General features: G+C 42.0%; 1 protein-coding gene across 1 annotated transcript in view; it reads right to left on the reverse strand.

Annotated features, from left to right (window-relative positions):
* The window catches only part of HGFAC (HGF activator), a 91,337-nt gene that overhangs the window by 33,962 nt on the left and 29,962 nt on the right, over positions 1-27,413 (reverse strand). Inside the window, exons 7-8 of the mRNA XM_063135891.1 lie at positions 18,738-18,993; positions 13,310-13,449 (exon numbers count right to left, since the gene is read on the reverse strand). Coding sequence (XP_062991961.1) covers positions 13,310-13,449; positions 18,738-18,993 — 396 coding nt within the window. The remainder of the gene's footprint in view (positions 1-13,309; positions 13,450-18,737; positions 18,994-27,413) is intronic.

Consider the following 27,413-nt stretch of genomic DNA (forward strand, 5'->3'; position numbering starts at 1 on the left):
GGTATTCAATTTCCATCTAAATGCTTCTCTATAGTCTCTTTTAACTGTAAAATCTAAACTTACCACCGCATGGTCTGTTACTTTGATCACCCCTAAATGCATATTACAAACCTTAGTTGCAAAATCCCTTGAGACAAAGATATAATCTATTCTAGAGTAAGTTTTGTGAACTGGAGAATAATACGTAAACCCAGGTTCCCCACCTTTAACTAAACGCCATCCATCCATATAATCATTTTCTTTTATCATTTTATTTAAAATTGTAATATTGTTTCGCTTTTCAAATCCAGTGGGGTTAGACCTGTCTACTCTATTGTCCATAACCGTATTAAAATCTCCAGCTAAAATAACATACCCTTTTTTAAATTCCTCTATTTCCTTAAATAATTTTTTATAAAATTCTTTTTGTCTCTCATCTGGGGCATACACATTAATAAAGGTATAAAATTTACCTTCCACTTGTCCTTTTATCATAATATATCTACCTACCTCATCCTTTTTTATTTTTTCCATATTAAAACCACTTCTCTTTGATATTATTATAGCTACCCCATTTTTTTGAAGTCCCCAAAGACTTTTCATAATACACTGACCATTTCAAACGTATTTCATTCATACCGTCCTTAACTTGATGTGTTTCCTGCAAAAAGATAGTCAGATCCTTCTTTATTTAACAGTTGTTCAATCCTTTTCCTTTTTACTACTGCCCCCAAACCTTTGACATTGAGTGTTGATACCCTTATTTTCTTATCCATATTCCTTTTGTTCATTTTCTTCTAGATCCCTTGTACACACCCGTAATAACCACAAACACAAAAATTTTAACACATAACAACATAATACTACTTTTTTATTTTTATCTACCCTTCACCTTCCCCCCTCTGTCCCACCCCCTTCCCCCCTATCCCCCCTATTTCTTTTCCCCCATCTATTTCTCCGTAGGGAAACAGATTAAGGTCAGATTAAGGTTATTAACCTTAAGGGGGGGAGATGAAGCCCACAGTCCCCTTACAGCAAGCCTTCTACTTTTAAGTATTCATTTGCTTTATAATTATTATCTCACTGGTGATGAAAGTTATTTTCTGCTTGGACCAGCTCTTCCTTCTCCTCCTTCTTCTTGCTGGGATGTCAGATCCTCATCCATCCCCAGACTTCTCAGCAATTCCATCCCTTGCTCCGATGAGGTTACTCTCTGCTGCTTTCCATCATGCATAAATCTCAAAAACACCGGGTAACCCCATGAGTAGGCAATGCCCTTCTGCTTGAGGATAGCTAAAATTGGCTTGACACTGCTCCTCCATTAGATGGTTTGTTGACAGAGATCATTGTAGATTTGTACTGTTGATTCTTGAAACTTCAACGTGGTGATTGGTCTTAATTTCTTCATACTCTTTCTTGTAATAACTGCCAAATTTGACCAATATATCTCTTGGAGTTATTCTGGATCTGTTTCCCTAATAACCTCCAGAATTTTCCCAGGGATGTATGTCAGACTGACTGGTCTATAGTTCCCAGTAGGGGTGTGCACGGACCCCCGACTCTGCTTCTCTTCCAGATCCACAATTTGCAGATCAGGCTGCTCTGCTCCGCCCCCACTCCGCCTATGTCTGCTCCACTCCACTGCGGAGCTCTGGATCCAGATCGGAGCTCCATTTCCCCCCCCATAGGCTTGCATTGAAAGCTAAAAAAGTATACAACTTTATTTCTGTTAAAGTTAGAAACCTCAAGTTTGGCATCATGACACCTCATGGACGTATACACACACATGCCAAGTTTCAAGCCAATCCCATTATCCCCTGATTTTGGGGGAATTTTTGAAAATTGGGCACCACATTCACACCCCTTTTGATAGCTCCGTCAATTTGCACGTTAGAAACCTCAAACTCGGAACCATGCTAGCTTATCCAGAGATACACATGCATTCCAAGACTCAAGGCAATCCCATCATCCCCTGATTTTTGGTGGGGCTCTAACCTCTAACACACCACCCATAACCCTAATTCACACCCCTTTCAATAGCTCCATCAAGTTGCATGTTAGAAACCTCAAAATTGCTACCATGACAGCTTATCCATGTGTCCACATGGATGCCAAGTTTCAAGCCAATCCCATAATCCCCTGATTTTTGGGGAATTTTTGAAAACCAGGCACCCCATTCACACCCCTTTCGATAGCTCCGTCAATTTGCACATTAGAAACCTCAAACTTGGCACCATGATAGCTTATCCAGGGATACACATGCATGCCAAGACTCAAGGCAATCCCACTATCCCCTAATTTTTGGCAGGGCTTAAACCTTTCAACTCATCCCAAATCAAGTCCAATTTTACAACTACATCAATTTGCACGGCAGAAACCTCACCTTCAGTACCATGAGAGCTAATCCATGTGTCCACATGGACGCCAAATTTCAAGCCAATTCCATCATCCCCTGATTTTTGGGGAATTTTTGAAAATTGGGCGCCCCATTCACACCCCTTTTGATAGCTCCGTCAATTTGCATGTTAGAAACCTCAAACTTGGCACCATGATAGCTTATCCAGGGATACATATGCACACCAAGACTCAAGGCAATCCCATCATCCCCTGATTTTTGGCGGGGCTCTAACCTTTTAACTCACCCCAAATCAAGTCCCATTTTACAACTATGTCAATTTGCATGTCAGAAACCTCACCTTCGGTCCCATGACAGCTTACCCACGTGTCCACATGGATGCCAAGTTTCAAGCCAATCCCCATCGTCCCTGGATTTTTGGGGAATTTATGGAAGTCGGACACCCCAGTATCTGCAGACAGCTCAAAGGACCCATTTCAAAGGAAATCCCAACATGCCATGAATTAGGGAGTAGAGATAAACCTAAATATGAATCTTCTTCCACACTTGAAAAATTGATTTGGAACTTGAGCACAGGAAGGACTTCTCCCCTGAGTCAAAGCAAGACACACAAAAACCAAACCATCCCTGCGAGGTGGGCAGGGGAGGAGGGAGGGAAGGCAGGCAGGCAGCAGACATTTATGGGGGCACAAGGAAGTGAGCCAAGGATAGTTTCAAAGCCAGTAATGCATATAAAATGGAATAAATAAATGAATAAATAAATAAACAAAGGAGGGTTGGAATTAAAAGCAGCAGTGTTGCTGAATAAACAACAAGAAGATTTTTTAAAAAAAGGCTATATCTGTCTTTTACCAGTAAGAGGGGAGTGGATGTGCCCAAGAGGAGGGGGAATCATCTGCCAATTTGACTGGTCCTGTCTAGGTTCCTGTCTTTAAGAAGCAAACGATCACTTCAACTCATGATAGGCATTCACTCCAGTGATTTACCTTTGGAGGGCTCTGATGGCCCTCCAAGGAAAGGAGAGTGCACAGGGCACGTCCTTGCCCTAGGGGAGCTCATCCCCTTGCACCACATCTATTCAGTTGTTCCCCAAAGTTAGGGTGGGTAGCAGTGCTGTGCTTTTTCTATCTCTTATTATTGGCTTAGTATATGATTTCAGGTTGTGTTTGAGCATTTGGTGGGGCTACTGTTTTAAAAAATACTGGGAAAAGTCCGTTCAGACTAAGAAAGAGAAGTTCCAGAATCCCAAGTTACCCATTTTGCCTATCCCCTCCTCCAACTTTGGGATCATGTGATCATGACCGGGAGTTGACTCTGCCCCTCAGCCCTTTGAAAAAGGTACATTTTCCCACTGTTTTACCCGATTTTTCCAAAAATTCTAGCAAGCGAACCGCAGCACGCAGAGAGCTGAGAGTAGGCTCAAAATGACCCCCAGCCATGACTCTCTAAGCACAAGAAGTTTCAGAAATATAGCTTAAAAAACAACACAGTTATCCCCTATTCTTTTCTGCAATGCAATCCTATGGGCGACATTTTTCAAAACGGCAATCGGATTGGTCCGCGAAAAGAGAAGCGCTCCGCGTATGGCCGCTTCTCTTCGCCATGCTTCTACGGGTCCCCGGTCCGCTTCTACTCTGCCTCTGGGCAAGGTGGAGCCGGCCAATTCGCTTCTGATTCTCTGCTTCTAATTGGAGTGGGGCATATCCCTAGTTCCCAGGTTCCTCCTTTTTGCCCTTTTTGAAGATATGGACAACATTAGCCCTCCTCCAGTTGTCCGGCACCTCACCCGTCTTCCATGATTTTGCAAAGATAATAGACAAAGGTTCTGAGAGTTCTTCCGCTGGCTCCTTCATTACTCTAGGATGCAGTTCATCGGGCCCTGGAGATTCGAACTCATTCAAGGAAATTAGGTGTTCTTTGACCATTTGTTTATCAATCTCAAACTGTAATCCTGCCCCCTCAACTTCTGCTTCACTTTTTCCAGGGGGGTCATAGACCCGCTTTTGGGAGAAGACTGAGGCAAAGTAGGAATTGAGCACTTCAGCCTTTTCTTTGTCATCTGTTATCAATTTGCCATCCTCATTAAGCAGTTGAATCACCATTTCTTTCCTCTGTCTTTTACTACTCACATATCTGAAGAAAGCCTTTTTATTGCTTTTAGCATCCCTCGCTAATCTAAGCTCATTCTGAGCTTTAGCCTTCGTGATGACATTTCGGCACTTCTACGCCACTTGTCTGTACTCTTCTTTTGTAGCCTGGCCTTCCTTCCACTTCCTATATGTATCCCTTTTTGTTTTCAGGTCATCTCTATGCTTTTTGTGGAGCCACATTGGTTTCCTCTGTTGTCTTCTATCTTTTCTCCTTGTTGGAATTGTTTGTAACTGTGCCTTTAAAATTTACTTTTTAAAATACTCCCACCCATCCTGCACTCCTTTTCTCATTAGGCTCATTTGCCACGGGACCTTACTTATCATAGTTCTGAGTTTATTAAAATCAGCTTTCCTAAAATCCAGAGTACGTGTATGGCTACACTCAACTTTTGTCTCCTTCATAATCAAGAATTCAAGTATGATGTGGTCACTTTCCCCCAGAGTTCCCGTAACTGCCAATTTACCCACTAATTCATCCCTATTGGTCAATATCAAGTCAAGGATTGCCGATCCTCTAGTTTCTTCCTCCACTTTCTGTAGGAGAAAGTTATCACCCACACATGTCAGGAATTTCTTGGAAGGGCCGCTTTTGGCAGTATTGGTCTCCCAACGGATATCAGGGTAATTGAAGTCCCCCATCACTACTACATCACACTTCCTTGAAACACTGGCAAATGGCAATAAATTGGTCCAAATCAGAGATGATGTTATTTAATTATACTAAAAAGGAAGAGAAGGAGTGGGAAGGAAAGGGAATAGAAATGAGAATCAAAGAACAGATTAGATATTTGGGAATTAAAATTACAAAAAAATTTAGTGAGTTTAGAGAAGGAGAATTTAAATAGCTTAAAAAGAGAGATTTTAGTAAAACTGGAAAAATATAGAAGATTAAATTTATCCTGGTTTGGAAGAATAGCATTAATAAAAATGAAGATTTTAGCAAAGATTAACTTTGTGCTCAGGATGTTACCAATAAAAATTTCAGAATTAGAGATAAAAAGTTGGCAAAATATCATAAACAATTATTGTAATGGGGACAAGAAAGCGAGGGTAAATAAGAATAAATGGTATTTAAGTCAAAAAAAAGGGAGGATTGGGTCTCCCAAATATTAACCTATATTATGTAGCTAATAGGTTAAGACATATTGTGGAAGCAATTATAGGAGTAGGAGATTTAGATTGGATGGAGGATAAAACCACAAGTAATATTGAGATGAGGTTGGAAAATGTATTCTTTAGGGAAGGAGGAAAAAAATGGGCTGAAAGTATAGGTTATCCGCTCTTGAGGTTTCACTGGGAAATTTGGAGTAAATATAAAGGGGAGCTGCTCTTGAGCAGCTCCCCTTTATCACCAGTAATAATGTTAAAGAATTTCCCAGAGGAATTAAAGAGTAGATTAAGTAAAGTTTTAATAGAAAAAAATAAAATGAAATTAAAGGAATGGTTAAGAGAAATGAATACAAGTGAGGATTTGGAAGAGGTTTTAAAAGATAAAAAATTAACTTGGTTAAATTATTGGCAATTAGAACAGTGGACCAAAAAGTGGGTAAGAGAAAATGGAGATTGTAGAGAGTTGATGAAGTTTGAGGAATTAATAGTTTAAAAAGAAAATGATAAAGGAAAAAGAACAGTGTCAAAAGGGTTAATGAGTGAAATATATAGAATATTGTTGGAGAAAGGGTCGATAGATAGTTCAGGAAAAATGGTTTGGGAGACAGATTTGAATGTACAAATATTACAACAGAGCTGGGAGGGACTATGGAAACAAAGAGCATTGAGAAATATGTCAGTGAGAATAAAAGAGAATTACTTTAAAATTATATGGAGGTGGTACCTAACCCCGGTTAGATTAAATAAGATAAATAATCAGCATTCAGCAAATTGTTGGAGAGGATGTGGGGGAAAAGGAACGTATTTACATATGTGGTGAGAATGCAAATATGTACAAAAATTTTGGAAGATGGTGTTTTTGGAGATTGAAGAAATTGTGGGAATGAAGATAGAACGAACACCAAAAGTTGCATTACTGTCACTATTTGAAGATTTAAAATGTAAAAAAGAAATTAAGGAATTAATAACGAATTTGCTGACTGCAGCAAGATTGATTGTAGCTAGGAACTGGAAGATTCAAGGAGATTATTGTATTGAAGAATGGTAGAAACCACCAGCAGAAGAAAGTATGAGATTTTGGAATCAGGAATGAGATCCCGAGGTGGGGCGTGCACTTATATGTTAAGTTTGATTATGTTATATAGATACGATATTAATGTTATTCAACATTTATGTAGTATGTTGTTTTCTTTAATTGTAATGGTGTATGTTTAAATATTGTAGAAAATAAATACAAAAAATTAATAAAAAAAAGAAACACTGGCAATTTCTAAAAAGTTTCATCCTCGTCTTTTCCTTGATTGGGTGGTTGGTAGTAGACTCCGATTATCATGTTCTTTTTATTCCTTGCCCCATTTATTTTAATCTAGACGCTCTCGATGGGGCTCCCAGTCTGATCCACCTGTATTTCTGTGCAGGGATAGGTATTTTTAACATATAGTGCAACTCCACCTCCCTTTCTATTTCTTCTGTTCTTTTTGAACAAGTTATATCCTTCAATTGCTATATTCCAGTCATGGGAGTCATCCCACCAAGTTTCAGTTATACCTATCAAGTCGTATTTGCCTTCATGTAATAAGAGTTCAAGTTCATTCTGTTTGTTTCCCATGCTCTGGGCATTAGTATATAGACATCAAAGACCATGTGTTTTATAGTCTGGCTTTGTTCCTACATTGTTGCAGACACTATTTGGGGGCACTATTGGAGCTGTTCTCTGTACTGTGGTGCATTGGCCTTCATCCATTGTTGCCTCGAGGTTTACGTCTCCCACCCCCGTAAGATTCAGTTTAAAGCCCTCCTGATCAAGTTCTTCATGCTGTGGCCGAACACATTCTTTCCAGCCCTTGTGAGGTGCAACCCAACCCTTGCCAGCAGTCCATGTTCCAAGTAGCATAGCCCGTGATCCCAGAATCCAAAATTCTCACGTCGGCACCACCTTCGTAGCCAGTCGTTCATCCGGAGTATTTTTCTTTCCCTTTCTAATCCTCTTCCAAGAACCGGGAGGATGGATGAGAAAACTACCTGGGCCCCAAAGTTCTTCAGTTTCCTTCCCAGAACTTCAAAGTCTGAAATGATTTCTTCGTAGCTCTGCTTGGCGACATCATTTGTTCCCACATGGATGAGAAGAAAGGGGTATGTGTCCGTGGACTTTATGAGTTTCGGTAACCCTTCAGTCACATCTCTAATCTGTGCTCCAGGGAGACAGCACACCTGGCGAGTCCATGGGTCTTCACGACATACTTGGGTTTCAATCCCACGCAGCAGGGAGTCTCCCACAACGACTACTCTTCTCTTCTTCTTGGTTGACCTACCTTCTGTCTCTTGGTCACTGTTGCACGGTGTCTCCTGTACTTCTTCCTCTGCAAACTGTCCTTCAGTCTCATTCTCCAGAAGCTGAAAGCAGTTGCTTAACTCCAATGGCTCCACCGGTGCAGAATGCCTTCTAGTTCTTCTGCTCATAACTGTCACTCTTTTCCAGGGAGTTTCCTCTTCATTGGCTTTCCTCCACTCAGCATACTCCACTTCTGCTTCAGCTGGCTGTTGCTCTTCAATCTCATGTGCTTCTTGTTGCTGTTGCAGTTCCACCATTCGGTCTAAGAACTCCTTGTCTTCTCTTATTCTTTGGAGGGTGGACACTCGCCACTCAAGTCCTCTCACTTTTTCTTCCAAAAGTGCCACCAGTTTGCACTTGTTGCAGGTATACGCCATGTTGAGCTCAGGCAAAAACAAAAACATTGCACACCCTTTGCAGGTCACCACCTCTAGGGACTCCTTTCCATCCATATTGTCGATTTCTGCTTTGTTTTTTCCTTTCTGATTATAGTGGAATTGCCTTTACTTTGGCCTGTCCTCTCTGAGGGTACACAACTATATGAGTATGTCTTAAGGGAAAATAAGATTTTTTGGTTGGGGTTTTTTTTTTTTTTTTTGGTTTTGTGGGTGGGTGGGTTTCTCTTTATGTTTTTCTTTGTTTCCCCCCTCTTTTTTTTTCTTAGAGGCCTCCCCCTTGGCGTCCCCTGTCAAACTCCCCCTGTCAAACTCCTGTTCGCTCGCTCTCTGGGAACTGGCTTACTTTTGTAGCTTCTACTTGAGCTGGGCCAGCTGCTCTTCCCTGCTTCTGCTCAGCTCCAAGTCAGGAAACAGAACTTTACTGTTATGGGTTGGTGATCACTATCTTACCTAGGGGAGATCTACACTAAGCTGGATATACCGCTTATAAATGTTTTTATTGTGTATTGAGTCTTATGTCGCCACATGATGCTTGCCTTGTAACGTTGTATCGCTTACCCTTTCTGTCGTTCCATTTTCTGATCTTATCCGTATAAGTCGTTGTATTTTCTCTTATGTGGTCAATTGCATCGTAAGAAACCTTCCTTTTTTCATATGCTTTTCCTTAGCCAATCATCTTCCTCGGGGCGTATTTCTTGTGTTTCCAAGCCCAAAGTAGCAGCCATTTTTCCTCTTTCTTGCCTCATGTTCCTCTTTGCAGCCACAACCTCCCTCCCCCCTTCCATGATCTGCATATGTATGGGCATTGTTCTATATGTGTTTACTCAGAAGTAATACTCTCTCTTTTCAATGGGCTTTCCTCAAAGGTAAGCCAGCATGTGATGTTAGCAGTTGAAATCAATGGGATTTACTTTTGAGTAAGGGAACCAGCACACCTGTAGTTCATGAACTTCAAGATGCAAGCAAGCAGGGAGGGAGCCTCCAGGCAGGGTTACTGGATTTACTTTACTCAAAAATAAATCCCATTGATTTCAACTGCTAATGTGACATGCTACCCCTTGGTCAGTGCTTAGGAAAAGGGTGCAGAAAGAGGGGAAATCTTTCCAATCCCCCTTCTCTCCATTTCTCTCCCCTCCGAGCATAGACCAAGGGGCAGCAGGTCATGTTAGCAGTTGAAATCAATGGAATTTACTTTTGAGTAAAGTAAATCTCCTAACCCTGCCTGGAGGCTCCCTCCCTCCCTGGCTCCAGCTTAGGAAAAGCTCCCAGGTGTGGAAAGAGGGGAAATCCGGAGGAGGGACAGTGGAAGAAAAGAGGAAGTGGGAGGAAGAATAAGCAGACGGGGACTTGAGAAAACAATGATAAAAAATACATTGTGTGACCCCGATCAGCAGATATTTACAGACAACACAACGGTAAGAAATGTATTAATAAATACATGTGTCCGGGGATGTATAAAATCGTAATAAAATAATACATTTAATGACTCAAAAATGACGTTTCATATATCTGTGTAGATCCGCTCCTAGATGAGACAGTTATACCAGAGAATAGATTGACTTTTTCTCTAGAGACACAGATGTAATCAAGAACACTTACCCGCATTTGGAGAGAAATAAGTAAAATGATATGCAATGTTAGGGTCATTATTACCTACTATGTGTAAATGAAACATGTATATTAGCCTAAATAAGTTTATGCCAGCATTATTTGACTTCTTATCTCTAGATTTCTATTACTTCAGATCAAGGGAATCCTCTTTCAGAATTCCACTGTGCAGCATTTTTGTCAGAGATGGGCCCGCTCTGGCGTTGAAATCCCCCAAATCAGGGCATTTGGGAACCAGGGCATTTGGGAACCAAATCAGGGCATTTGGGAACAAATGAACCTTCCATTTGTTGTTCCAGATGCAACCATACAATAGTATTGTGAGGATGTTGGGGAATATAAGCATTTACAAGAATTAGCACCATGTCATAGGCTGTAAATTTTACCACCAAGAGATTACAAGTCTTGTTTGTGGTCTTCACCACTTCTCCCCCCATCTTAGGTCTTCCTTAGCCAGAATGGCTAAACAACCTCCAATAGCTCTACCGCTTTCATTTATTCTGTATGCTGCTTTGACCCATGTTTTAAAACCAGTTAAAACCATCTTTTGCCATAAGCCATGTTTCTTGCAGTTATTTAATAATCACTGCATAATTAGATAGATATTTAATAAGATCATTGTCCAGGCTGCTAGCCTTGCAACCTGCTATGTTCCATGACATTATGTCAATGAACTTATTAACATGCTTAGAAAATTCTTTTTGAGACCTCATTAGATTTCCTGCATCAGGTACATCTATTTGTGTGCTGGACAGATTGGAGTTTTTCTGTTTGTGTTGTCAATTTGAATAATCCTGGATGGCCCACCCTGTTCCCACTGCCTTCGGCTTCTCTTCCCAATATTCAATTTCGTCCATTGGCGGGGTCTATTCTGCTGACATTTGAGATCACCAGGCACATAGTATTTTCTGGGTAATCATGGGCCTCAGCTGGAATCTCCATGAATCCTAGTTCCATGTCTTCCAGGAATCTCATGACACCAGGTGACCTGGTTTGAGGACACCAGAGGCTGAGGAATCATGGGATTCATAATAGAGACAGGAGGGGCAGTCCCCGAGCAACTCAGCTCAAGTTTATGTGCTAACGGGTTTATCTCTGCAGTCGTCAAGCAGCCCATAGAACCCCTTTTTATGCTGAATGGCTCCTGTGCATCACCCAAACTTCCCTTCATGCTGTTTTCTTGATGTGGAGCATCATATTCCTCCCCATCCCATTGAGTACCTTCCTTATCTAGTTCTGCCTCTCTCTATTTGCATGTTGTTCAGATGTTCTCTTAAGGTGTCAAGTCTCATCACAATTTCATTTTGTACAACTTGTGGCAAAGCACAGAAGGAGTCCAGTAGCATTTTCTCTGCTTTATTTTAAAATTTGTTTCCCTTTGCAGGTATTTGCCATTTTCCATCAGCCCTAGTAGGGTCTGTCCTCTTCTGCCCATGTATGTCTGGGTTTTTGTCAATGGAGATGTTTTCTTGGATGGAGTCTAAATAGATAAGATTTTTAGAGCAACTGGCCTCCCCAGCTGAGCATCTTTATTGGCCTATGTTATTTCCCTATTATGTGAGGAGGCGCCCGGTTCTCGTAGAATCTTGAGACTGGAATGCCATATCTGCCAAATTCTTCCCTCTTGTTTAATAATAGTCTTGCTAAATCCTGGTCACTGAATGTGACTACAGCTTGTGCACAGCTATGGTTGTCATATAAATATCCCACATAGGTAATATCTACTAGAGAGAAAAGACCTGGGGTAACCAGAATTTGGAGAAGGTGTACTTTGCTCTCCAATTGAGATAAGAGTCCTTTGGGTTTAGGACAATTGGATAGGACCAACTTTTGGTGAGTCAATACTAAGTTCCAGCTCACAATGTTTCCTTGATTCTTCAGGCACAATTTTGTTTCCTGTGGTGCTGGTGCACATAAATCTGGCATTTCCTTTTCCTGGTGTTGGACTGAGATGTTATGTGGGGTCTGTGCAACAAGGCCGACTTTATTTTCTGAGAAGCATTTGACACTGTCATTTTTCTTTACCTTGTTCTTAGATTTCTTTTTAGAATTCAGTTTTCTGCACAGTATCTCTGTCCAAAAGTTTAGAAAGATTATTAAAGTTCATTTTCTTACAGGAAATATCCTGTGTGTTTTTGATGTTTTACTCTTCTTTGTTTTGTTTCCACCTTTCTTCCTGGTCACCTCCTTTTCATTTGATGTAGTGAGAGTTTTCGTTTGTGGCCTATATTTACTGGGCTTCTTTCCTAGACTTTCCTCTCTATATTCTGGCCCAGCCTTTTTTTGCACTTCCAACAGTATTATTAGGAGTTCATTACATTGGGACAGGTAGGATTTGATGTGTTCTATATCCTACATTATCATAAAGAACCATCCCTCAGTTGGTAAACTGTCCCCGCCAACCTACTCATTCTGGCTCTGATCCCCTTTCTTTATTTGCTCTTCTGCAACTATGAGAGACAGCTCTGAAACTTGTCTAGGCATCAGGTCATTTAACTGTTCATTTAGCTGTTTGGCCTTTTCAGTTGCCTGTGTTTGCTCCTTTATCATCCTGGTTTCAGTATGAGCCAGCTCTAAAGCAAGATTGCGAGGGCCTAGATCCTCCGTAACACCCTGAGTGGCACTTCTAAGGTCAACAGACCAATCTAAAATAGGACTTGACGTATCTAGAGATTCATGTTCAACCACCACCTCCTCTTTGCCAGACTCTCTCTCTGACTGTAAAGAATTGTGTTATTTTTGTCTGTACTTTCCCACTTAAAGGGATACTTTCAAAGGTGTCAACTATCTCCAGGGCTGGTGCCAGACTATTTTGCGCCCTAGGCAAGGCAAGCTACTTGCACCCCACCCACCCCCAAATTGCCAACTTCAATTTTTAAGAACAGATGTTTTGTAGAAAAAATAAAAAGCACAAAACTTGAAACTGGTCAATTTATTTTAAATTGCAAGAATAAGTACTTTCAATTTAAAATAACCAGAACTGTCACTTGAGGCACAGGTGAACTCAGTGGCAAAGAGCACCTTTTATCAGCTTAGGCTGATATACCAGCTGCGCCCTTATCTGGACAGAGATAGCCTAGCTACAGTTATCCATGCTCTGATAACCTCTCGTTTGGATTACTGCAATGCGTTATACGTGGGGCTGCCTTTGAAAACGGTCCGGAAGCTTCAGCTGGTACAAAACAGGGCAGCACGTTTACTAACAGGGACTGGCCGATGAGACCACATTACGCCAGTCCTTTTCCAGCTTCATTGGCTGCCAGTCCAGGTCCAGGCCCGATTCAAAGTGCTGGTATTCACATTTAAAGCCCTAAACGGCTTGGGGCCAGGTTATTTTGCATACTTGAAATATAATTGTGAGAAGAGAAGTGCTCACCAATATCATTTTCAGTTGGATTGTATACTGTGTAGTCAGGAAACATAATGTACTTCTCTACATCAAATTCTTGAGTAACATCTGTTGTTGTATTAAATGAATGTTGTCCCAAAACAACTCGAATAGTTGACTTCAGTGGGCTGGAAAAAAAGGGGGAAATACGATGATATTATATTAAGCCATTCACCTAGTCACCATTGGCAAGCAGAAATTCCATGTAGTGTCATTCCCTCCAGGAAAATTAGCAAGCTAGCGAAGGAAGGATGGAGTAGGACCTCCCTCCTTCATCAACCAACTTGACTTCCATAGTGCCTGTGAAGGGCTTCACTTCTTCTGGGATCAGTATGGAAGCTGAGCAAGCTGCTGCCAGAGGGACAGCTTGCTCTTTCCCTCCTTCACCAACCCTGTTAACTTCCATGCTGGCCATGGAACAAATGAATCTCCATTCACCACTGACAGCACAGAAACTGAGTTGATTGGTGAAGGAGAAACAGAGTGCTACATTGCTCCTTCACCAGCCTGCTCAGTTTCTGTCCTCTGCAGCCAGCGTGGAAACACAGTAGAATGGCAAAAGAGAGACACGGCCCTCTGTTTCTCCATCATTAGCTTGCTAAGCTACTAGCCTGCTTTTAACAGGGAGTATTTTTAAGCCAGTAACTTTTGTGGGCGTAATTACAAGGCTGTAATAAACTATGTTAGGATCGCCATGGAATAGCCTGCTGAGGTTAAACTAAAAGAGCTCCAATTGGGACATACATTCCCAAACTAGGCATGGCTTAGAGGATGTGGAGAGGAGACACTTTCTCCCTCTCTCATAATACTAGAACAGTGGATCATCCCATGAAGCTGACTGGGGGAAGAATTAGCACAGATAAAAGGAAGTTCTACTGCACACAGTAAACAATGGAATTCACCTCTACAAGATCAGACAAATTCATGGAGGATAAGGCTATCTATGGCTACGTGCTATCAGAAGCAGTGTGCCGACATGCACCAATTGCTGGAGAACGTGGTTGGGAGGGCGCTGTTGCATACATGTCCAGTTTGTGGGTTTCCTGTGGACAGCTGGACAGCCATTTTGTAAACAGAATGCTGGACTAGTTGGATTCTTGGTCTAATCCAGCATGATTTTTCTTATGTTATGTTAATTGACTCAGACAATGCTCTCCTGCCCTCCACTATTCTTTGTCAGGGCAACAAAGTGACTCTAAAACATCAGCCCTAAGGAATCTACCATTAAAAATAAATAGGAAAGTTATTAACTGGGCACACTGGAAAACAATTGTTAAACCATTTCAGAAAGTGTTAATATAGTTCACTGACTTCTGAAGAAACTGCAAACTGACAAGCTACAAACTGAAATACCCAGAAGGCCTAACAAAGTCTTGAGGAGACCTAAATGAAAAGAATTTTGCCTTACAGAAACACAGTAGAATCAAATGGTCTGTTTTGACAACAAAAGAGAATTGGCATTTGTCAGTTTGAACCAACTCTGTAACTAGTCCCTCTGTTCCTTCCCATATGAGATAGAAGGTATCCAAACAACATCACGGAGGCCTAGCAGTTCTGAGGCTAAAATGAAGCAAAACGAAGGAGGACACTCTCAGATGAAACAAATCACTGCTATCTTCCTGGTAACCAAATTCCATTCTTCATCTCCTCCCATCCTGTGAATTTGAGCTTATGAAAATCATGATTTCTCCCCCACAACACACACACAACCTAATACTTACCATACCTTCTCCCTTACCTAAGATGACAAACTCTTTTCCAAAAGATGCTATACAAATTGAGAAATTTTACTACAGAGTAAATCCCATGTAAGTCCCCCCCACCCCAGAAAATACCTGTCAGGCGGCAGCAGTGGCAAGAAGTGTGCTTGCAAAAACATGTTTGTGCATCAGTTGTGATGGTCTGACTTGGCAATAATTATTCATGCCTTCGATAATTATTTAGATTATTACATTGTGCTCTAAGTGGGGCTACTCTAAGTGGGGCCTGAGTATTGACAGGGGGAGTGTGTCCCTGCTGGTGCTTTTGGACCAGCCCAGATAGATGTGACAGTCCAGACAGATGTGATGGCCAGGAGCGCCTACTATCAGCTTCAGCTGATACGCCAGCTGCACCCTTTCCTAGAGCCGGAAGACCTAAAGACAGTAGTGCATGTGCTGGTAACTTCGAGGCTCGACTTCTGCAATGCGCTCTACAAAGGGCTACCTTTGTGCCTAGTCTGGAAACTTCAACTAGTTCAAAATATGGCAGCCAGGTTGGTCACCAGTACACCTAGGGGTGACCACATTACACCAGTTTTAAAATCTCTTCACTGGCTGCCAATTAGTTTCCAGGCAAAGTATAAAGTGTTGGTTATCACCTTTAAAGCTCTACATGGTTTGGGTCTAGGCTACCTGCCTTCTCCTGTACAATCCGCCCTGCACACTCAGGTCCTCTGGGAATAATTTACTCCAGCCAACAAAAACATGGCTGACAACTATTACCCAGAGCACCTTTTCTTCTGCCACTCCCAGTTTGTGGAATGGCTTGCCAGGAGAGATTAGTCAACTTAACAGTCTTCCGGAATTTAAGAAAACCACAAAGGCCATAGCTAGACCTAAGGTTTATCCTGGGATCATCCAGGGTTCGCCCCTGCCTGAGCACTGTGTGTCACCCTGTGTGTCACCTAGATGAACAGGTTTGACCCCTGGCCAAAGACTGGCCTCTTCCGGCAGGCCTACCAAGTTGAATTTTAAATTTGCCTTTTAATAATGTGCTGCTTTTAATAATGTATTAGTTTTAAATGTTTTAATTAGTTATAAGATGTTTGCATTTGTGTTGTACCCTGCCTCAATCCAGAGGAAGAGGCGGGTAACAAATAAAATTATTATTATTATTATTATTATTATTATTATTATTATTATTATTATTATTCCCGAAAAGTGTCCAGAAGCTTCAATAGATGCAAAATGTGGCAGCTAGCCAGTTATGTGGTGTGTGGTATCTGACGCATAATACATCTGTCTTGAAAGATCTCCACTGGTTGCCAATGGCTTTCCAGGTTCAATTCAAAGTGTTGGCCTTAACTTTGAGAGGCCCAAATGATTTAGGACCTGATGATCTAAGGGACTGCCTGTCTCAATAAGAACCTGCCTGAGTCTTAAGATCTGTAGCAGACAGGCCATTTCCTGCAGAGGCCAGTTTTTCAGGTATACATGAAAGTGCTTTCTCCTGCATTCATAGATTTATAGAATAGTAGAGTTGGAAGGGGCCTATTAGCCCATTTAATCCAACCCCCTGCTCAATGCAGGAATCCGTCTTAAAGTATACCTGACAGATGGCTGTCCAGCTACCTCTTGAATGCCTCTAGTGTGGGAGAGCCCACCACCTCCCTAGGTAACTGGTTCCATTGTCGTACTGTCAGGAAGTTTTTCTTGATGTCCAGCTTCCTGTAACTTGAGCCCATTATTCCGTGTCCTGCACTCTGGGAGGATCAAGAAGAGATCCTGGCCCTCCTCTGTGTGACAACCTTTTAGGTATTTGAAGAGTGCTATCATGTCTCTCCTCAATCTTCTCTTCTCAAGGATAAACATGCCCAGTACTTTCAGTTTCTCCTCATATGGACTTTGTTTCCAGACACATGATCATCCTCATTGCCTTCCTCTGAACCCGCTCCAGCTTGTCTGTGTCCTTCTTGAAGTGTGGTGCCCAGAACTGGACACAATGCTCAAGATGAGGCCTAACCAGTGCTGAATAGAGGGAAACACACGATTTGGAAGCTATACTTCTATTAATGCAGCCCAAAATAGCATTTGCCTTTCTTGCAGCCACATCACACTGTTGGCTCATATTCAGCTTGTGATCTACAACAATTCCAAGATCCTTAACAGATGTGCCCTGTGATCAGTGACAATGTTGTGCAATGCATAAATTGTTCTTGCTTACAACCTACCCTTCATGCACCCACAGTTTTCCTTGGTCTTTCTCTGAGGGTCAAACCACATGTTACTTTATAGATGTAGCTAGGTTTTGTTTTGCTGTTTTTTACTCAAGAATATACTGCTTGGACCAGATATGGATCAGGACTGTAGAGTTGCAGGTAGTGAGCCTAAACCCTTTGCCCTATGTGTGCAAATTACATTACATCTGGATGCCATTTTGGCAATGTAAATTGAAGGCATGTGGCGGGGGGAGGAGGCTGATCCACATTGGGATCACAGCAGAGACTGGGAGAGGATTAAAGTCTTTCTACCTTCCTATGCTAGGATCCCCAAGAGCCCAGACCCTAGCTCCAGCAACATGCATTTAATGGTGCAATGGAGCAGGGCTCACAAGATCAAAGCACTGGGATTCTCTCATTAGCTGGGATGAGGACATCATCTCTGTCTTCCACCCACACCCAGACTTCCCTGTTCCCTCTGGGTTTAGCTGCAATCCTCACAATAGCTGGGGGGTGGGGGCAGAATGGATTCTCCAGCAACAATATATTGTCATGAGTCATCCCTGTTGTAATGCAAGTGCTCTGAGGTGGCTCTTGAATGGGGAACGAAGACCCATTAGTTTTTAAAAAGACCGGCTCCTGGTGGAGATGAAAACCAGTAGAACTGATTTGTTGACTTTGAGATAAAATTGTTCTCCTTGGTGCTGAGGGATTTTTGAGCTGGCAGTCTTATGCTCTTGAGGGACATGTTGTATGCCTATTTACTGTATGCCTATTTACTATTTACTGTTGTATGCCTATTTACTGTTTTACTCTGTACAGCACCATGTACATTGATGGTGCTATATAAATAAATAATAATAATAATAATATGCCTCTCTTTCCCTTTCTCGCACAATCTCAGGCCTTTCCACCTCAAGTCCCACATGCTAACCTCTACACTGCTCTTTGCCCCCTCACTATTCTATGACTTCCAGCTGATCCTTATAAGTTAAGTATTATGCTATGTATTGCTGCTCTTTGTGGAGTGGGTGGTGGGGGATGCCGGCACTTCAAAATTTTCCACTACACCACTTTGGAAAGGGGAATTAGACACTTCTCTTCACCTGTGTTTTCAGTAAAGTGGAGGAGAATGGTGGAGGTGCAGAGGCTTGTCTATGTGCCTGCAGGATAGTTGGAGCCCCTACAATTCAGTAGATGCAGATGTAAAGAGAGGCATAAAAAAGGGAGCGGCAGAGAACGAGAGAGGAGTTAGCTCTGCCCACTTTTGCATCTTGCTCAGCCATCATTGGATTTGCTCTTCCCATAGATCAACTGTCCTCCATAAGAAAAACGTTTCCCAACCCCTGGCGTAGATATTTAGAAAATTTGGGATCCCTGGCTCAAACATAGCTCCATCTTCCCTTATGAGTCATATATAAAACATTTGCTTGATGGAAAAGCACAATTTGAAGCACATCTAGTAAATTCCATGCCATTTCGAAGTAAAGGCTTTACCTGTTAGTGAAACAATGTGCAGATGTCACCACCCAACAAGAACGGATAAGGCTTCCAGCACAGAAATTATTTCCAATATATATGGAGACCAACCAGGGATGCGATCCTGGCAAGGCAGAAGATCCCCCTACAATCCTAGGTCTTAAGAAATTTCGCTTCCTATGTCTTCTCCCACATGAACTCCTCACAACAACAGCAGTCTCATCAAAGATTTCTGGGTTTGGTGGTGGCAGCGGCAGCATCCTTCCCCTCCTCTCTGAGTGAAGAACAGATATATTTAATATCTAACCTTATTCCTACTGCCCATCCCACTGAACCTTTAGTCAGTTTGCTTTGAATTGCACAAAATGTTATTGAAGGGCAAAGAGCCCTGTTCTGATTGCAGCATCTTCAGTGTGGCAGAGGATAGACCCATATTGCACCAAGCAGAAGTAACATCGCCTAGTTTGATGCTCATTTTATGCTCCATCTGACACACTCCAGTAACATCAAAATGCAAAACTACATGGGTAGAATGAATCATGCCCAATCCAACCTTGGCAGCAAGCATCGTTCTGTTAACAGAAGTGGCAGAATAAGGCAGACTGGGTCCAGAAAGTGAAGGGCTTGATAAACTTTACCAAGGAATAAACAGATAACCAGGCCAGGCATCTAACAGAATGAAACCACTACTTCTAGAGAACATACTGTATATGCTAGTTGCTAGTATTTTTATACACAAGAAACCCATGCAAAAAGGAAACTTCTTTGGCTTCACCTGGCTGCTAGGCCCTCCCTGACCATTGTCTGCACTAGGGATGTGCTTCAGATTCACCTGAATCCTGAACAAAATTGGGCTGATCCAGACTGATTCAGGAGATGTCCAAATCAAAAAGGGACTCCTCCAAAGTAGACTGACTTTGAATCGGAACACTCCTGAAAATTTGGGATGCAGAGGAACAGAGATACAGGCAGTGTATTGCTATAAATTGGCATATTTCTCTCCAAGTTCTCCATATAAGGAAAACACCAGGATGAGGAGAGGCAAAAAGATGTAGTTTTGTGACTGGCAACTCTAGCTTTTAGTTACATTTTTGTGAACCGCCCAGAGAGCTCTGGCTATTGGGCGGTATAGAAATGTAATAAATAAAAATAATAATAAATAATAAATAATAATAATACATTGAATGGTTTTACAAGGGCTCTCCAATCCCAGTGTTTTGGGAGTAAGGTATTGGAATAATGCATTGCAGGATTTATCCAGTGTCCAAAGCACTTTGCTAGATCTATCTTCCAGAAGCAGGGATGTTAAAAGAGGTTTGGTGGAGTCTGTGGGACCTGGGAAAGTTTATCACTGAGGGCCTTGCTAGACCTACCTTAAAATCCAGGCGTGTGGAGGGCCCGTGCTAGAAGTAGTGCGGGCTGTCACTCCTATCCACATGTCAATGCAATGGGGTAAAAGAAAGCCCCGTTGCATCAGCCATTTTGTTTTATATCTTAAAGGGGCCATGTGCGCAGGAGCGCACCAACGATAAAGGTAGTTTTTTTAAAAGAAAGTGTTCCCCGCTCCCCCACTGCCCCTGCTTTCCCCTCTGGCCACGATCCCCCCCACCTGCCCACGATCTCCGATCCCCCTGCCCACCCGCCCGTGATCTCCAATCCCCCATCCCCCCTGGCTCTGTTTCCCCCCCCCCCCAACTCTCCACCCTGCCCTGATGGCCGCAGTGCTGCTATGGAGCACTGCATGCTGCTTTTCCTGGCTACTTGTGAATAAATGCGGTAGCCGGGAAAAGTGGTGGAATGGCCTACATGCCCGTGGTCTCGGTGCCGGTTATCCTGGGCCAAGGGAGGGTTACCCCTCCCTGAGCCTGGGATACCCTGTGTGTCATCTGGATGCGCAGGGGCTGGCCCGGGGCTCGCACCGGGCTACCCTGTCATCTAGCAAGGGCCTGAGAGTTTGCTTGGAAAATGCTGGATGTCTTCATGCCCCTCACCCACCCTTGACCTATTGTACTTTCTGTGACTTTGGTGCCAATTGGCAGTTTAAAACAACAACAACAACAACAACAACAACAACAACCATAATTTAAAGGTGAATCACACAAAACAATTTATATGAGCTCCATCACACCAGCATTATAGCCCACTGTCAACGTGGGTTTGTGTGCAAAGGACTCAGATGACGTCGTCCATGTCCTGACCTCGCTTGAATCAGATTGGTTCATCTCTTGATTTTTTATGATTTTTAAATCCCCCATCCTTAAACCCTTTTCCTGGTAGTTCACTAATGTGAAGGATTCCATTGCTTTGATCATGCAAAGCTGTGCACCTTCAAGTACATAAACTACGGATCTGCTGGTTCCCTTACTCAAAAGTAAATCCCATTGATTTCAACTGCTAAAATCACATGCTGGCTTTCCTTTGAGTAAACCCAATTGAACAAAGATAGACTTCTGAGAAAACACATATAGAACTGTTAGCATAGGTGCCTCCATTTTCTAAAGGAAGCTATGAAGAAGCCATTATACATCAGGCGAAATGTCACATATGTGAGAGTGTCTCCTTGGATGTCTCCTTGTGTCTGTCTTATCTAATGAAAACATAGCCTCGGCTCCAGTGCAAAAGTTAGCTTACAGTAACTTTGCTTAGAGTAGAGCAAAGGGGATTGTTTAACAGAAATTAGCTATGCTCCAGTGTTACGTTCTGATTGGCTCATGCTGTTATTGGGAACTGCCCCTTGCAAGCTTCAAATGCTGTACTGAATTCCTAATTTCTCTGTCTGACTGCTCATCTTCAAGAGACCAGACCTTGATTACTAATCAATAAAGCGCTTTTGAACCCTCTGTCGCTGGAAGTGTGGAGTTGTGCTTAGGGGCTGATTGGATCTCGTCCCTGGGTGAAGAACATTGATCTAACAATTGGTGCTTTGACCTGGATTATAACCCAGCGTTGGGATCCTGTGCCTGCCAGTGAAACGGGGAGCCTTGATTGAGGAAGCGATCGCCAGGAGATTTCTCCTGCCTCTAGCATGGTTCGATCGTGCACTGTGCAGACCATGGAGACTGAATTGACAGGACCATTCAAGCCAAGGTTAGAAAATCGACTCCACCCGACAGATGGAAGGGAACCAGGCAGCAACAAATTGCAGTCAGACGTGACAGAAAGGGCGGAGACGGGAGACGGCTATTTGGTGAGTTAAAAAACCCTACCCCAGGGACCCCAAGTGACAGGAAAATGAGGGAGTGGATGGTAACTCTATTGTTCACAGTCCGTATTGGAAAAGAGTCCCCGAGCCCATTGAGTTGTTGTCTTTGAATTGGGAAAGCTTTTATTGAAATTGAGATTTGAAACTGAGTTAAAAAGAGTTTTGTGAGTATTAATGGACGTCTTTTTGTGTTGGATTGCCCCCTGGTGGATCGTTTGATCCAAAGTTCATTTCAGCTGTGCACGCTGTAGTTACAATCAATTTGCAAACGCAGAAATGTAGTTAAGTAATGTACCTCTCAAAGGATCACCGGCTCTTTGAGTGTTGAAATGAAAAATACAGAAAAAGGTTGATGTTTGTGTTAAAAGTGAAAGAAAAAGAATTTTCAGTTTGTGTTTCCACCTGGCCCAAGTGAAGAAATTGAAAGCTTTTGTTTCCCCTCCTACGGCTAGTGTTACATCCCCCTTCGCCTCCTCCTTCCTGTTGTTTGCTGCTTCTCCTGTTTTAATGTGCGCCGCGGCTAGAGATAAGGGAGTAACCCTTTCATCTAAAGAGAAAGAATGTTTGGTTTTCAGATGCCTTTAAGTGAAGTAGTCCAAGGATTTTGAAGACTTTGTGTATGTGCTTTCACAACCTCAGATTTAAAACAGAATTACAAATAGCACAAATAGCGCAGATGTTTTGCCAACTGGAATCATATGCTTGGAATCACATGCAAGATGAGGAGAGAGAAAGTTGCAGATAGGCAGAGGAATGTGAAAAAAAAGCAGAGCAAAAATGAGAAATAGAATCAGATGAGAAAAGGTTGTTTTAAGAATAGTTGGTTTGAGAAAACGTGGTGTTTGAAAGAAACAGGAAAGTGTTTAAAGTGTAAGAGGTGAAGAGAGAAGAAGTTCATTGGCATGGTTTTTGACCAGAAGAGTGGAAAAGGGGGGTGAGGCCCCACCTGGAAAAGGTTTTGAAAGTGTACGTTTTATTATTATTATTATTATTATTATTATTATTATTTATTTATTTATATAGCACCATCAATGTACATGGTGCTGTACAGAGTAAAACAATAAATAGCAGGACCCTGCCGCATAGGCTTACATTCTAATAAAGTCATAATAAAACAATAAGGAGGGGAAGAGAATGCACCAAACAGGCAGTATAAAAGTCAGAACAAAATCAAGTTTTAAAAGCTTTAGGAAAAAGAAAAGTTTTTAGGTGAGCTTTAAAAGCTGCAATTGAACTTGTAGTTCTCAAATGTTCTGGAAGAGCGTTCCAGGCGTAAGGGGCAGCCGAAGAAAATGGACGAAGCCGAGCAAGGGAAGGAGAGACCCTTGGGCAGGCGAGAAACATGGCATCAGAGGAGCGAAGAGGACGAGCGGGGCAATAGTGTGAGATGAGAGAGGAAAGATAGGTAGGAGCTAGACAGTGAAAAGCTTTGTAGGTCAACAGGAGAAGTTTATATTGGATTCTGAAGTGAATTGGAAGCCAATGAAGAGATTTCAGAAGTGGAGTAACATGGTCAGAGTGGTGAGCCAAGAAGATGATCTTAGCAGCAGAGTGGTGAACAGAAACCAATGGACTGATGTGAGAAGAAGGAAGGCCAGTGAGAAGAAGGTTGCAGTAGTCCAACCGAGAAATAACCAATGCATGGTTATTTGCCGAGAAATAACCAATGCATGGTTAAAGAATAACCAGTTCTTTAAACATACTTGCATGGCTGCCTAGAATAAAGAAAACTAAAGCAATTACTCTGAAAGTTACTGGTGCTCTTTGTGCAAAGCTTGACTGAGTAATTGCAATTGAAAAAGGCTTATAGTCAGGGGGCTTTACTTTCCATTCTTTGGACTGCAAGCTAAGGACACTCTCAGCTTTAGTTAGGCAAATGCTATGCTCTGTCTTGGTGTCTTGAAGGGGCTCTCCCCGTGCCCCACAAGGGCCCACCCAATGCGCACAACCCCTGTCCACTCTCTGGTGGCTGCACTTTGAGACCATTTAATAGATTAGAGAGAAAACCAGGCCAATTTCCAAACTTAACTCAGGCCCGAGGCAGACTCTTCTTGCCGCTGGAGGCTCCACCCTCGAAGCCCTTCTGGCACGAACAGGCCGCCCACCAGGAAGCAACAGCTGGCCCGCAAACACAATGCCCTCCTCACTAGACCCTGCCACCAGTTCAGAAGACAAAGCAAGCCCTGCCCCACACTCCCGAGAACTCTCCTGCCGTTCCACGCAGCACTCTCCAACAAGTTCCATATCCCCAATTTCTATTTCTGAGCATGCCATAGGAGTCTCTGGACTCCCCAAAAAAGCAAACAGAAATGCAGACTCTCCCTAAAACCTTAGCTACAGAGAGAAGCAATACTGTAGCTGCCCCCCCAAACTCTCCTAAGCAATCTCTTGCTGTGTCTAGTGCACCGCTAGAGAAACTGAAGCTTCACTTATAGAGCCAAGTAAGCCCATAGAACAACCAGTTTTAAAAGCTCCCCCAATTCAATCTCAAGTTCAAGAGAAAACCCAATTGAATGTTTCTGCCATGCCAAGTTGTAAAGAAACTCCTATGGCATGCTCAGAAATAGAAACCAAAAATATAAAGCCTGTTAAAGAATGCTGCACAAAACAACAAGAAAGCTCTCAAGAGCGCGAAGCAAAACCTGCCCCGTCCTCTGAACTAGCAGCAAAGTCCAACAAAGAAAACACTGTGTTTGCAAACCAGCTGCCGCCCCCCGACAAGCAACCCGTTCACACCAGAAAAACCTCAAAAATAGAGCCTCCAATGGCAAGAAGAGTCCACCTCAAACCCGAACCAAATTCAAAAATTAACCTAGTTTTCTCTCCAATCTGTTAAGAGAGGCATTCAAGAGGCAGCTGGACAACCATCTGTCAGGGATGCTTTAGGGTGGATTCCTGCATTGAGCAGGGGGTTGGACTAGATGGCCTTGTAGGCACCTTCCAACTCTGCTATTCTATGATTCTAAATAGTCTCAAAGTGCAGCCACCAGAGAGTAGACAAAAATTACACGCATTGGGTAGTCCCTTGTAAGGCACAAGGAGAGCCCCTTCAAGACACCAAGACACCAAGGCCTTGCAAAACAATTCTAGCAATTCTAATTTTTGCAGTTCTAAAAAGCAGTTTCTAAAATCACAGTTCTAGCAAACATTTAGGCTAAGCAAAACATTTTGGACACAAACACTGCGTCTGTGCTGTCTGCATACCAAATAATTTGTTCACAAATTAAACCCTGGTTATTAAAAAGGGTCAGTAGAAACGGTCTGAGGAATATAAAAAGTACTTGGTTTGATGCAGATTGTAAAGATTCAAGGAATAGAGTGAGAAAACAAATGAGGATTGCTCATGATTCCTTGGACAATGAAGCACATGTGCTTATGCTTAAGCTTAGGCGAAATTATAAGAAATTACTCATAGATAAGATAATTAATTATTATGCAAAAAGTTGGTCAGAGTTGGAACAGGCGGCCAGAAACAAAAATTCAGCAAGTTTTTGGCGTATGGTATCTGCCAGATTTGGAAAAGACAATTATAGTGTAGAGATTCCTGTATCTGCTAAAGTATGGGAAGACTTTTATTTCGAATTATTTAGGGATAAGGCAAACGGGGAAGGAATAAATGTTGCAGAAGATATTGATGCCCTTCCCAAATGTCCTCCAATTTTAAAACAAGAAATAAAGCCTCTCATTCTCATGTTAAAGAATAATAAGGCCCCTGGAGAAGTTTTTTGCCGCCAGAACTTTTCAAAGACAATGTTGACTGGTGGGCTTCTGTTCTTGCAGGCCTCTACACTCATATAAGTAATACTGGTCATATACCTAATGGATGGAAACATAGCATAATAATTCCCTTATTTAAAAAAGGTGATCGCAGAGACCCCAGCAACTATAGACCTATCAGTTTAATAGATATCCCTGCAAAAATCTATGCTAGATTCTTATACCAAAAATTAGAGGAGTGGGCGGAACAAAATGCCATTTTGGTAGAAGAGCAGGCAGGTTTTAGGCAGGGAAGGTCTGTTATTGATAATTGTTTCACATTATCTCATTTGATATCTAAATATACCTCAAAGGGTGGACAGCTCTTCACAGCATTCATCGATTTAACTGCTGCCTTTGATTCAATTAATAGAAGTCTTCTCTGGATAAGTTGGCTAAAACAAACATTGATCAGAGACTCCTTTTTCTTATAAAGATCCTTTATACAGATACCCGTTTAAAGGTTAGAACCGGGGTAAACCAAGCTTTAACAAACGACATTCCCACAAGTAAAGGAGTTCGTCAGGGTTGTATTCTTGCGCCATTCCTCTTTAATTTCTATGTTAACGATGTAGTTTCCACACTACACAGCCAAGAGCTTCATATGCCAAGGATACTGGATAAATCGTTGAATATCCTCCTTTATGCGGATGACATGATTTTGTTTTCTACCACACAGGTTGGTTTGCGGAGGCTTCTGAGAAAATTTAGTTCATATTGCAGGGGAAATGATTTAACGATTAATAGTAAGAAATCAAAAGTGCTAGTCTTTGGAAAGAAAAAGAAGTGATATAAGTGGGTTTTGGATTCAAATGAAATTGACCAGGTGGATTCATTTATCTATCTTGGCTTAGATTTTACTTCCACAGGTTCTTGGGCACCGCAGTTAAAAAGAAATGAACTAAAGGCAACGGTGTGTGCAAAATCCTTGAACAAGCTCTTGAATTATAGACATCCTGGTTCTCTTTTGCCAGTTATTAATGTGTACAAGGCTAAAGTGTTGTCGATACAAATTTATGGGGCTGAAATCTGGGGCTTTTCTAAAAGTAGGGAAATAGAAAGGGTCCAAAACCGTTTCTTTTGTATGATTTTAGGGGTTGCATTTGCCTGCCCAGTATATGTGCTTAGATCGGAATTTGGTATCTTGGCTGTTTTAGACCAAATACATTGCAGGCTATTTAATTATTGGTTTAAGCTAGTTTCAATGAATGAGGCCAGGCTTCCAAAGATGTGTCTTCTCGAGCAGATGGCCAAACCTTTAAAAACTTCCTGGCTTTATAAATTTACAAAGATGTTACCAAGTTATGGCTTCAGTTTGCAGGCAATTAGCATTTCGAATACCAACATAAGAAATGCCGTTAAACTTAGGATCTCAGACATTAGAAGTCAGACTGATATAGCTGCAGTGTCAAAATCAAGGGCCATGAAATGGCTAGCCAGAACAAAATTCCACTTTAAAGAAGAAAAATATTTGTTCTTTGATATGAAACGGGTCCATCGAGTAGCCTTTACCCGGCTTCGATTCGAGCTGATGGACACAATGATGTTACAGGGTAGATTCCAAGGTATTCCATTGAAAGATAGACTATGCATATGTGGCAACCCTGAAATAGAAGATTTAGCCCACTATTTACTTGAATGTTGTTTATATTCAAAATGTAGAGAACATTATCTATCTATGTTTTTAATACGCATGAGAGACTGGTCAGCCAAGGATAAATTGTCCTTTCTCCTAC

Source organism: Elgaria multicarinata, chromosome 10 (genome assembly GCF_023053635.1).
Source record: "Elgaria multicarinata webbii isolate HBS135686 ecotype San Diego chromosome 10, rElgMul1.1.pri, whole genome shotgun sequence".
Lineage (NCBI taxonomy): Eukaryota > Metazoa > Chordata > Lepidosauria > Squamata > Anguidae > Elgaria > Elgaria multicarinata.